Below are 13,179 nucleotides of genomic sequence, written 5' to 3'. Positions count from 1 at the left end.
CTGTACAAGGGGCGGGGTCTGTACAAGGGGCGGAGTCACACAAGGGGCAGGGTCTGTACAAGGGGCGGGGTCTGTACAAGGGGCGGGGTCTGTACAAGGGGCGGAGTCACACAAGGGGCGGGGTCTGTGCAAGGGGCGGGGTCTGTACAAGGGGCGGGGTCTGTACAAGGGGCGGGGCTGTACACGGAGCCTGCTCAAGCAGCAGTGTCAAACAGGGGGCGGAGTCTGCACAAGGGGCGGAGTCTACACAAGGGGCGGAGTCTGCACAAGGGGCGGAGTCGGGGCGGGGTCTGCACAAGGGGCGGGGCTGTACACGGAGCCTGCTCAAGCAGAAGTGTCACACAGGGGGCGGAGTCTGCACAAGGGGCGGAGTCGGAGGCGGGGTCTGCTCAAGCAGAAGTGTCACACAGGGGGCGGGGTCAAACGTTATGGTTCCGCCCAGTGGTGACGCTCCATCCGGGTGATGCTCGGGTGGTTCCCGGATGAGGAGAATGGAGTCGGCTTTAGATACGCAGCTTCGAGAGACGTGAGAGAGACAACATTAAATATAAACAAATAATAACCAGTGTACAGAAATACTGAGGGGGGGGGGGGGGAAGAGCCGGGGTGGGGGAGGGGGGATGTGTGGGGGAGGATGTGTGAGGGAGGGGGGATGTGTGAGGGAGGGGGGGATGTGTGAGGGAGGGGGGGGATGTGTGAGGGAGGGGGGATGTGTGAGGGAGGGGGAGAGTGTGTGAGGGAGGGGGGGAGGGGGGGGATGTGTGAGGGAGGGGGGATGTGTGAGGGAGGGGGAGAGTGTGTGAGGGAGGGGGGGAGGGGGGGGATGTGTGAGGGAGGGGGGATGTGTGAGGGAGGGGGGGATGTGTGAGGGAGGGGGGGAGGGGGGGATGTGTGGGGGGGGGAATGTAAAGGTGGGTACAGTGTTTGAGGAGGGAAGGGAGTGAGGGGAGATGGTCAGAGTTGTGGGTGGGGGTATTAAGGAGGGGGTGGTTCAGGGAGGGCAGGTGTAATGTGCTTGGAATGTGAGGGAGGGGTTGAGAGGATGCATCAACATGGGGCTGGGGGAGAGAAGTGGCTGCTTGAAATTTGTGACCTACAGAGAGCACCCCACCCCACGTGTGCTGCCATTCTGCCCCTCGGTCTGTGTTGGCTGTTGGATAACTCACTCATGCCCTATGTTCCTGATCACAGCCTGTCACTGTGTAAAACATGTGACCCTGACCAGCCCTCTGCTGCTGCTGCTCATGATGGGATCTTTCTCCTTTCTGCCCACAGGATGAAGAATCCAGCGATTATTGGGGTGCTTTGTGCTGATGAGCAAGGCCTGAATCTTGGCTGTGAGTATTGGGCTGGAGCCATCGCTGATGTTGAGATTATAGTGTTCCCCCACCACTGACCCCTGACCCCTGTAATGCTCAGGCCTCAGGATAAGGAGCCACTTGTTTCGGACTGAGATGAGGAAAACTGTCTTCAGTCGACTGGTCGTGGATCCTTGGATTTCTACACTCCAGGGGTCTTGTGGAGTCTCCAGTGTTGACCACGTTTAAAACTAAGATGGACAGATATTTGTTCTCTTGGTGAATCACAGGAAATAGTGAGCTGATAGGAAAATGAATTGGAAGCCCAAGATCATAGATTTGATGGGCTGAATGGTCATCACCTGCACGTTTTCTCTTTATTGTTACAGTTTTCCAGTGGGGGGGGGGGAAGGGGAGGGTTTTTGGTCATGGTAGTTTTGCTCTTGTTTGGAGGTTAACAATTGGCCCTATAAACAACGTATCTTTGTGTCTCCACCTAGTCTGACCCTGTCTAGTGACTTCATTCCTGCAGGAATTCAATTCATTCCAAACTGTTATCAGAATTGGCTGAGAGAAATCACTCAGTTAAAGTTCACTCAGGATCAGTTTTAATCAAATGCCAAGAATAAATCAAACTGTTAGTCCCCCCATCCAGCCTTTGCTGATACATACTCCCCAAGAAACAGCCCGCAGCCCCTCTCAGTTATGCACCTGCTGTCATAGGTCACAGTGTGGTTTAGTTGCAGTTTTGGTCAGTCTTACAGAGGATGTTCTGTTCTCCAGGTCGTGGGTCACTGGTTGATGAACATGCTGGAGTGGTGTCGGTCCTTGCACAGCAAGCAGCAAAATTGACTACTGACCCAACAGATGTGCCAGTGATTTGCCTGGAGTCGGACAGTGGGTGAGCATTTGAATTGTTTGCTCTTGTTACCCTGGAGCAAGCCTGCAATATTGAACATGGAGCAGCCTCGGAGAGCTGGTAGACAGACTCCTCCTATTTTCTTGCTGCGTGTAGTCAGCATGCCCAAAGAGCAGGAGACAGGCTGTGGTTGACCAAGCACAGGGGGAGTATATACAATGTGCCTGGAGCAGTGCTTGGTTTCTTGTGTCCTCCCTGGTATTTCCCAGGAGGTCTGTGATCAGATCCTGCCCTCTAACCTTGGCCACGTCATTATCCTGAAAATCTGGACACTTGATGTTACATTGGAGTAGTGGATGAAATCTGGATCCCTCCAGACTGCTTGTCTGTTCCCTGCTCCCCTCACGATCGCTTTCCAATGCTGTGTTCCGGCCTGGGAACATTGCCCATTTTGGGCACAAAAAAATCTAGGATAATGGTTTCTGTAAGCATTTGATCCTTGAGGCTGAGATTTGTTGACATCTTTGGGAGCTTCAGTTGGTGTTTGATTTGGGAGGATTAGGTGCTGAGCATTGGATGGAGTGCAGCCGAGTTGACAAAAAAAAACATGCAGTCAGAGGGTAGAGTCAGTGGGCAGAGGTGAGAAGGTAATGGAGTTGAGTTGGACCGAACTGAGCTGCAATATGCCAAACGTAGTTGATGCAGTGTTTGTCCTTTGGAGAGGATGGCAGTCAGCATCTGGACACTGCCTTGTCATTCCTGGATATGAGGATCTAATTGGACTGAGCTTTCAGGACAAAAGCTTGGATGGCACCATCAGGAACAAGAGCTAGTCAGGAAAGTCGACAGTGTAACTATTGCGAGGGGAATTAAATGCAAGAATATGGAGGTTATACTGACCACAGTGTGCATTATTATGTTCTGTACTGGTCCCTGTACTTATGTTAATGTATTGGAAGCACTTCAGAGGATGTTTATGGGACTAATGAACAAATTGCATTATAAGGAAAGGCTAGACAGGCTGGGTCTGTATACTCTGGATTTTAGGAGAGTCAGAGGTGAATTAATTGAAACATGTCAAGTCCTGAGGGGATTTGACTGGGTGAATGTGGAAATGTGGAACGTTTCCTCTTGTGGGACACTCATCATTGAAAAGTAAAGGCTTGTCCATTTTAGACATATGAGAGAACACTTCTTTCTGAGGGCTGTCTTTGGGATTCTCTTCCTCAAGGCAATGGGTGCAGAATGTTTAAATATTTTTAAGACAGACATAAATTTTTGATTGCCAAGGAGATGAAAGATTACTGCATGTTTAAATCAGATCAGCCACGGTCTTATTGAATGGTGGAGCAGGCTCGAAGGGCTGATTGGCCTCCCCTCATTCCTTGGTCATGTGACAAAAAGTATTAAAATGCTTTTTGTGTAATGACACCCCAAGTGGTTTAGAAAGTTTTACAATGAACTTTGAGGATAAGACAAGTGAGGACTGATCGCAGGTTTGATAGGAATGTAGTGAGGTTCCAGCAGGAGTGTGGACGCTTGACTTGGGTGGAATTGGAAGAGTGATTCTGTTACACACAGTAAATACAAACTTGTTTCATTAGTATCTTTTATATCTTTGGCTCGAAGGTGCAATGGATGTCCCAATGAAGCACTAATACAATGTAGTGACTGTTGTAGAAAGCACCAAAACTAATTAGTGCACATCTAGATCCCAACAAACAGATCTGTGATAATGACAGGAGCCAAGCCTTTTGTCCTGAAAACTCAGTCCAATTAGATCCTCATATACAGGAATGAACTGGTCACAAACAAGACTCCAGATGGTATGTTGCCTGCTGGTTGTCAGGGTTAGGTCTACAGGATTCCTAAGGGGGAGGGAGGGCAGCCAGAAAGCGTGGTACACATCGATACTAATGACATATTTAGGAAAAGGGATGAGGACCTGAAAAGAGAATATAGGGAGTTAGGTTGGAAGCTCGAAGGCAGGATGAGTAGAATAGTAATCTCAGGATTGCTACTGGGGCCATGGGCTAGTGAGGCTAGGAAGTGAGAGCAAGTGCAAACGAATAGGTGGCTGCAAGGCTGATGTAGGAGTGAAGCCTTCAGATATGTGGATCATTGGGATGCCTTCTAGGGAAGATGGGACCTGTACACCAAGAACAGATTACACCTGAAATGGAAGGGCACCAATATCCTGGGCCGGAGGTTTACTAGAGCTCTTTGAGAGGGTTTAAACTAAATTGGCAGGGGTGTGGGAACATGAACTATGGACCAGATAATGGAGTAGGTAGTGAACAGCCAGATACAGCATGCAGAGAGTCTGAGGAGGAATGGACACTTGATAAGGCAAGGATGCAGTTAGTGTGATGGGTTGAAGTGTGTCTGTTTTAACGCAAAAAGTATCAGGAATAAGGATGACGAATTCAGAACATGCGTCAGTACTTAGAGCTATGGAGACTTGTGTATCACAGGCGCAGGAATCATTGTTGGATGTTCCAAGGTTTAGAGTTTTCAAAAGGAATGGGTTGAGAGTTTTTTTGGGGGGGCGGGGTTGCTGGTAGTTGAAGGTAAAAGAGGTGGGGGAGTGGCATTGCTAATCAGGGATAGTATCACAGATGGAAAGAGAGGGGTCATCGAGGAGGGTTTGTCTACAGAGTCAGTATGGATGGAAGTCAGACACAGGAAAGGAGCAGTCACCTCCTTGGGAGTTTTCTACAGGACCCCCCCAATAGCAACAGCAACAGGGTTGTGGGGCAGGAGATTGCTAGGCAGATATTGGAAAGGTACAAAAATAACATGATTGTTGTCATGGGTGACTTTAACCTCCCTAATATTAATTGGAACCTACTTAGTTCAAAGGGAGGTTTTGGATTCTTGGATAATTGGGGCTCTTTCTGGGGAAGGTGGGACCTCTACAAGCAGGATGGTCTTTACCTGAACCAGAGAGATACAAATATCCCAGAGGGGGAAATTTACTAGTGCGCTCCAGGTGGATTTAAACTACTTCAGCAACGGGATGGGAAACCAAATTGGAGTTCAAGTATACAGGAGGTTGAGCGTAGTGAAGTCCAAAATAGGGATTCACCGTTGCATGAGGGCACCGGCAAGTAAGACGTTGGTTTTGAAGTGTGTCTACTTCAATGCCAGGAGCATCCAGAATAAGGTGGGTGAACTTGCAGCATGGGTTGGCACCTCGGATTTTGATGTTGCGGCCATTTCAGAGACATGGGTAGAGCAGGGACAGGAATGGCTGTTGCAGGTTCTGGGATTTACATGTTTCAGTAAGAACAGGGAAGATGGTAAAAAGGTGGGGATGGTGGTGGCATTGTTAGTCAAGGACAGTATTTCAATTGTAGAAAGGATTTATGAGGTCTTCTCTGCTGAAGTAGTATGGCCTGAGATTATAAACAGGAAAGGATAGGTCAACCTGTTGGGAGTTTTCTATAGGCCTCTGAATAGTTTGAGATGTAGAGGAAAGGATAGCAAAGATGATTCTAGATAGGAGCAAGAGTGATAGGGTAGGTATTATGGGGGCTTTAACTTTCCAAATATTGACTGGGGATACTATAGTTCAAGTACTTTAGATGGGTCAGTTTTTGTTCAATGTGTGCAGGAGGGTTTCCTGATACAGTATGCAGACAGGCCAACAAGGGGCGAGGCCACATTGAATTTGGTACTGGGTAATGAACATGGCCAGGTGTTAGATTTGGATGTAGGTGAGCACTTTGGTGATAGTGACCACAATTCAGTTATGTTTCCTTTAGCAATAGAAAGGGAAAGGTATATACCACAGGGCAAGAGTTACAGCTGGGGGAAAGGCTATTTGGCAATTAGGCAAGATTTAAGATGGGGAAGGAAACTGTAGGGGATGGGTGCAATTGAAATGTGGTGCTTATTCAAGGAACAGTGATTGCGGTCCTCTAAGTATGTAACTGTCAGGCAGGGAGGAAGTTGTTGACTGTGAGAGCTGTGGTTTACTGAGGAAGTTGAATCTCTTGTCAAGAGGAAGGAGAAGGCTTATGTTAGGATGGGATGTGAAGGCTCAGTTAGGGTGCTTGAGTTTCAGATTAGCCAGGAAAGACCTGAAGAAACAGTTAAGAAGAACCAGGAGGGAACACGAGAAGTCGTTGGTGACAGGATCAAGGAAAACCCGAAGGCTTTCTTTCGGCATATGAGGAGTAAGTGAATGACTAGAGAAAGATTAAGGCCCATTGAGGATAGTAGTGGGAAGTTGTGCGTGGATCTGAGGAGATGGGGGAAGCGGTAAATGAATATTTTGTCAGTATTAACACTAGAAAAAGACGATGTTGTCGTAGGGAATACTGAGATACAGGCTACTAGACTAGATGGGATTGAGGTTCACAAAGCGGAGGTGTTCGCAATTTGTGAAAGTGTAAAAATAGATAAGACTCTTTCGACCAGATGGGATTTATTCTAGGATTCTCTGGGAAGCCAAGGAGGAGATTGCCGAGCCTTTGGTTTTGATCTTTATGTTGTCATTGTCTACAGGAATAGTGCCAGAAGGCTGGAGGATAGCAAATGTTGTCCCCTTGTTCAAGAAGGGGAGTAGAGACAACCCTGGAAACTATAGACCAGTGAGTCTTACTTCAGTCGTGGGTAAAATGTTGAAAAAGGTTATAAGAGATAGGATTTATCATCATCGAGAAAGAAATAAGTTGATTAGGGATAATCAAGTTCTTTGAGATGGTGACCAAACAGGTAGATGAGGGTAAAGTGGTTGATGTGGTGTATATGGATTTCAGTAAGGCATTTGATAAGGTCCCCTACCATAGGCTATTGCAGAAAATATGGAGTTTTGGGATTGAGGGCGATTTAGCGGTTTGGATCAGAAATTGGCTAGCTGAAAGAAGACAGAGGGTGGTGGTTGATGGGAAATATTCATCCTACAGTTCAGTTACCAGTGGTGTGCCGCTAGTATCTGTTTTGGGGGCACTGCTGTTTGTCATTTTTATAAACGACCTGGATGAGGGCGTAGAAGGATTGGTAAGTGAACTGACGGATGGCACTAAGGTTGGTGGAGTTGTGGATACTGCAGGAGGATTACAGACGGACATAGATAAGCTGCAGAGTTGGGCTGAAAAGTAGCAAATGGATTTAATGTGGAAAAGTGTGAGGTTTTGGAAGGAGCAACAGGAATGCAGAGTACTGGGCTACTGGTGAGACTCTTGGCAGTGTGGATGAGCAGAGAGATCGGTGTCCAGGTATATAGATCCCTAAAAGTTGCCACCCAGGTTGGTCGGGTTGTCGAGAAGGCATAAGGTGTGTTAGGTTTTATTGGTGGAAGGATTGAGTTTCGGAACCATGAGGTCATGTTGTGTTAGGTTCTTTTCCCGAGGTTTCATATACGAGATGCAATTCACACACACCAACCTCTGCAAACAGTTGAAGTTTATTAAAGCCTGTACAAACAAGGTGACCCCTTTTGACCACACCCTCTTCCCCCCCACGCAAGTGACTGTCAAAGTGGAGTGAGAGTAGTCCGCAATTTTGCGTGAATCGTGCTCCCAACCAATTCCAGAATGTTCACTCAGTGCCGTTTGACCCTTTAATATTACATTAATGTCCAGAGAGAGCCCCATTCAATCTTTTAACATTACAGCTGCAGCTGTACAAGACACTGATAAGGCCATAATTTGAGTATTGCATATAGTTCTGGTCACCGCATTATAGGAAGGATGTGGAAGCTTTGGAAAGGGTTCAGAGGAGATTAACCAGGATGTTGCCTGGTATGGAGGGAAGGTCTTATGAGGAAAGACTGAGGGACTTGAGGCTGTTTTCATTAGAGGGAAGAAAGTGGAGAGGTGACTTAATTGAGACATACAAGATAATCAGAGGGTTAGATAGGGTGGACAGGGAGAGCCTTTTTCCTCAGATGGTGATGGCTAGCACGAGGGGACATAGCTTTAAATTGAGGAGTGATAGATATAGGACAGATGTCAGAGGGAGTTTCTTTCCTCAGTAGTAAGAGTGTGGAACACACTGTCTGCAACAGTAGTAGACTCGCCAACTTTAAGGGCATTTAATTGGTCATTGGATAGACATATGGATGAGAATGGAATAGTGTAGGTTAGATGGGCTTCAGATTGGTTTCACAGTCAGCACAACATCAAGGGCCGAAGGGCCAGTACTGCGCTGTAATGATTTATGTTCTAAATAGTTTGGTTGGAGCAGGTTTTGTCAGGTGTCCAGGAAGGGTTCCTGATGCAGTATGTAGATAAGGTGACTAGACAGGAGGTGATATTGGATTTGGTGCTTGGCAATGAGCCATGCCATGTGTCAACTTTCTTGGTGGGAGAGCATTTTGGTGATTGTGATCACAACTCTGTGATCTTTACTATACTTCTGGAGAGAGATAGGCGCAAACTGTATGGGAGAGTATTTAATTAGGGCAGTGAGAATTACAATACTCTGAGGCAGGAATTGGGGCACCTAAATTGGGAACAGATGTTCTCGGAAATACACAACAGACATATGGAGGTTGTTTCAGAAGCATCTGATGTTGGTGCTGGACAGGTTTGTCCCACTGAGGCTAGGAAGGGATGGTAGGGTGAAGGAACCTTGGGTGACCAGGGATGTGGAACATTCAGTCAAGAACAAAAAGGAAGCTTATTTAAGGTTGAGGAAGCAAGTATCAGACAGGGCTTTAGAGGGTTACAAGGTAGCCAGGAAGGAGCTGAAGAATAGATTTAGGAGAGCTGGAAGGGGACATGAGAAAGCTTTAGTGGATAGGATTAAGAAAAGCCCTAAGGTGCTGTACACTTGAGTGAGGAACAAGAGGATGGCCAGAGTGAGGGTAGGGCTGATCAGGGATAGTGGAGGGAACTTGTGCCTGGAGTCGCAGGAAGTAGGCGACTCCAGTGAATCCTTTGCTTCAGTATTCACTGGTGAGAGACACCTTGATGTTCTGAGGACAGCGTGAAACAGACTGATCTGCTAGAGCAGGTTGATGTTAGGAAGGAGGATGTACTGAAAAGTTTGAAAAACATGAGGATAGATAAATCCCCAGGGTCGGACAGGATATACCCAAGGTTACTACAGGAAGTGAGGAAAGAGATTGCTGCGCCTTTGGCGATGATCTTTGTGTCCTCACTGTCCACTGGAGTAATGTCAGATGATTGGAGGGTGGCACATGTTATTCCCTTTTTCCAAAAGGGCAATTGGGATAATCCTGTGAACGACAGACCAATCAGCCTTATGTCAGTGGTGGGCAAAGTATTGGAGAGGCTTCTGAGAGATTGAATTGATTTATTGTCACGTGTACCGAGGCACAGTGAAAAGCTTTATGATTACTTGGAAAATCATATCTTGATTAGAGATAGTCAGCGTGGCTTTGTGTGGGGTAGGTCATGCCTCACAAACCATATTGAATGCTTTGAGGATGTGATAAAACATATTGATGAAGATAGAGCAGTGGATGTGGTGTACATGGATTTTAGCAAGGCGTTTGATCAGATTCCCCATGATCGGTGCATTCAGAAAGTAAAGAGGCATGGGATACTGGGAAACCTGTCTGTCTGGATACAGAATTGGCTGGTCCATGGAAGTCTGGAAAATATTCCGCCTGGAGCTCAGTGACCAGTGGTGTTCCACAGGGATCAGTTCTGGGACCTCTGCTATCTGTGATCTTTATAAATTCCTAGGAAAAGGAAGTGAAAGGATGGGTTAGTAAGTGTGCCAATGACATGAAGGTTAATGGAGTTGTGGATAGTGTGACATTGACAGGATGCAGGACTGGGCTGTTCAATGGCAGTTGGAGTTCAATGTGGATAAATGCGAAGTGATTCACTTTGGAAAGTCGAATTTGAATGCAGAATATAGGGTTAAAGGCAGGATTCTTGGTACTGTTGAGGAACAGAAGAATTTTGGGGTCCATGTCCATAGATCCCTCAAAGTTGCCACCCAGGTTGATAGGGTTGTTAAGAAGCCGTATGGTGTATTGGCTTTCATTAGCGAGGGGATTGAGTTTAAGAGCTGCGAGGTTATGCTATAGCTCTGTACAATCCTGATTAAACCATATTTGGAATATTGTTCAGTTCTGGTCACCTCATTATAGAAAGGATGTGGAAGCTTTAGAGAGGATGCAGAGGATCCAGTCCAGGGTGCTGCTTGGACTGGAGGGCATGTCTTATGAAGAAAGGTTGAATGAGCTAGGGCTTTTCTTATCGGATCGAAGAAGGTTGAGAGATGACTTAATCGAGATATACAAGATGTTGAGAGACGTGGAGTGAATTGTCAGAGACTTTTTCCCATGACAGAAATGTCTATCACGAGGGTGCATCATTTTAAGGTGATTGGAGGAAGGTTTAGGGGAGACATCAGAGGTAGGTTCTTGACATAGAGAGTGGTGGGTGTGTAAAATGCATTGCTGGCAGTCATAGAGTCAGATACATTAGGGATACATTAGGATTCCTGAAGAAGGGCTCATGCCCGAAATGTCGATTCTCCTGCTCCTTGGATGCTGCCTGACCTGCACTTTTCCAGCAACATATTTTTAACTCAGATACATTAGAGACATATAAGCGACTCTTGGATGAGCATGTGGATTATAATACAATGAAGGGTATGTTGGTTAGTCTGATCTTAGAGTAGGATAAAAGGCTGGCACAACATTAAGGGCCGAAGGGCCTGTACTGTGCTGTACTGTTCTATGTCCTGTGTTTTCTTTTAATAACCCAATAACCTGTTTATGATTTTGATCAAAATATAAATATTGGCCAGGACACCAGGGGTGACATACTCCCTCATTACACTTAATGTTGGGCAGCACGGTGGTACAGTGGTTAGCACTGCTGCCTCACAGCGGCAGAGACCTGGGTTCAATTCCCGCCTCAGGCGACTGACTGTGTGGAGTTTGCACATTCTCCCCGTGTCTGCGTGGGTTTTCTCCGGGTGCTCCGGTTTCCTCCCATAGTCCAAAGATGTGCAGGTCAGGTGAATTGATAAATTGCCCATAGTGTTAAGTAAGGGGTAAATGTAGGGGTATGGGTGGGTTGCGCTTTAGCGCGTCGATATGGACTTGTTGGGCCAAAGGGCCTGTTTCCACACTGTAAGTAATCTAATCTGATCTAATCTCATGACCACTTGTGAGCAGCACTCTATTGATACCACACTGGGAGTGTCAGCCTGGAGAGGGGGGTCAGGTCTCTAGGGTAGGTCTCTCTGGTGTGTGTGATACCTGGTAAACCATGGCTAGTGATTGGTGATGGATTGTCTGGTCAAATGGTGAGGGATATGACTGGAAACCTGAGGCAGTTTATGGGGGTGAATGTCAACTACCTGATGAAGGAACAGCGCTCTGAAAGCTCTTCTTACAAATAAACCTGTTGGACTATAACCTGATGTTGTGAGATTTTTAATTGTGGGGGTAAGGTTTTTATAACGGCTAATTCTAAAATAACTATAAAACAACTGTAGTTCTTTACTTACTGCATGTAACCTTCTCTCTAGGAATATCATGATTCAGAAGCATAGAAGCATTACCATTGCTGTACATAAGATGACAGTTTAACAAGCGTTCGGGAGGTGGAATGTAGCCATATGAGACATATCGACTTATCAGCATCAGAGTCCACGGACAAGACCTTCTGAGCTTCCCAAAGCCAGTTTCTGACGATGACGAGTTTCTGGGTTACTGCTGTTTTAGGAGCTGGGTGAGAAAGTTAAAATATTTTGCTCATCCTCATGGTGAATTGATTTGAAATTAAACACAAACCAAATTAGCTCAACGTGTGGACTTTTCAGTTTCTCCCCATCTCCGTCTGGGAATATCACCTGTTGCAATTCCAATGTCTCTACCTAATCCAAAATAGCTGTAATAAAATTGAATGTATTTAGATTCCACTAGAAATAGTTTTAGATTACTGGAAGAACTAGGGAGTGAAATGGTTGGGGAGGGGGGGAGAACTGTGGGTTTTGAGAGACAAAACAGGAAAATCCCAGATATTATTTGAGCAGTAGGTTCAGAGTGAAAGGTGCTATTTGAGTTGCTTGGCTTCTCTTGTTTATGATATGATCCATAACTGTTAAAGCTGCAGATTGTCCAGTCAACAACAGAGCGGCTGCCTCTGAGGCTAGTGAGTCAGAAATGTGTTTACAAATGGATACATTTGTAAAGGCCGAACATCTGACCTGTAATACAGGAGAATCTGTTTATCACCTTTTACTGGGACCTACTTTCCAGAATCAGAATTGTGACAGGCTGGAAAGAGACCATTCAGCCCATTGCATTTGCTCAGGTTTTCCAATGAACATTTCACTCTGTGCCAGTGACCTGCATTCTCCCAGTAACTGGGCTGGAAGGTAGGTTTAAACGCTCAGTGTGAATGTAGGTAAACTGGTAACAGGCTAATGTGAGTAATGGAGCAGCAGCTCGGTCGAGGTGGTTGGGTCTTGTAGAGAAGTCTGGTGAGGATTGAGGGGTTAGTTCAGATCAGAGGCAAGTTCAAACCTTTCTGCCTGATATTTCCCTGGGGAAGAGTCTAGGTCAGTACTGTATTCCAAATAGTCCAAATTATTCGTCTCTACCTCAGCATCTGAAACCTGTTTTGAGCGTCCTGGACAGCAAAGCAATTATCTTTTAGAAGTTCAAACTTTCTGTGGCAATTCCATGGAGTTAGGACTTCTGGGGACCCTGACACACACCTTGAGTCATACCAGTGGTCTCTGATCCACAGTGTGTAAGATCTAGGCCATTGCTCGATTTGGCTATTCCACTCTCAGAAGCTACAGTTGGAGAATTCTTTTGTGATCGTTAGAATTTTTAAAAAAATTCTCCAGGATGTTGTGCTGAGGTTTGGTCCTCTTTTGTTTGGAGAGGGGTTATCAACTGATAAATTCCTGATTGAACTCACCACACCTGTGTCATAAATGAGGGCTAGAATGGTGGCTTGCTTATTATTAATTTAATATTGAGGAATTTCTCTGGTTTTATGACTACAAAGTATTGCTGTTATGGAATGAGAAATTATTACATTGTAATTGTTTTGCATTTGAACAGAA

General features: G+C 46.0%; 1 protein-coding gene across 1 annotated transcript; it reads left to right on the top strand.

Moving 5' to 3' along the window:
- Positions 1-420: 420 nt before the first annotated feature.
- Positions 421-11,901, top strand: lamtor5 (late endosomal/lysosomal adaptor, MAPK and MTOR activator 5). The gene is made up of 4 exons (XM_060845037.1): positions 421-526; positions 1,276-1,337; positions 2,082-2,199; positions 11,629-11,901. The coding sequence occupies exons 1-4, from the start codon at positions 483-485 to the stop codon at positions 11,687-11,689; spliced, it is 285 nt and encodes a 94-aa protein (XP_060701020.1). The 5' UTR covers positions 421-482; the 3' UTR covers positions 11,690-11,901.
- Positions 11,902-13,179: the final 1,278 nt, after the last annotated feature.

The sequence above is a fragment of the Hemiscyllium ocellatum genome, chromosome 26, assembly GCF_020745735.1.
Source record: "Hemiscyllium ocellatum isolate sHemOce1 chromosome 26, sHemOce1.pat.X.cur, whole genome shotgun sequence".
Classification (NCBI taxonomy): domain Eukaryota; kingdom Metazoa; phylum Chordata; class Chondrichthyes; order Orectolobiformes; family Hemiscylliidae; genus Hemiscyllium; species Hemiscyllium ocellatum.
This window is presented reverse-complemented; position numbering and strand designations above follow the sequence as displayed.

Bases quoted from the DNA above. Each gene is read 5' to 3' on its own strand.
- lamtor5 (XM_060845037.1), top strand. From the start codon at position 483: ATGAGGAGAATGGAGTCGGCTTTAGATACGCAGCTTCGAGAGAC. The intron at 527-1,275 runs GTGAGAGAGACA...TTCTGCCCACAG, and splicing joins GATACGCAGCTTCGAGAGAC to GATGAAGAATCCAGCGATTA. The intron at 2,200-11,628 runs GTGAGCATTTGA...CCTTCTCTCTAG, and splicing joins TGCCTGGAGTCGGACAGTGG to GAATATCATGATTCAGAAGC.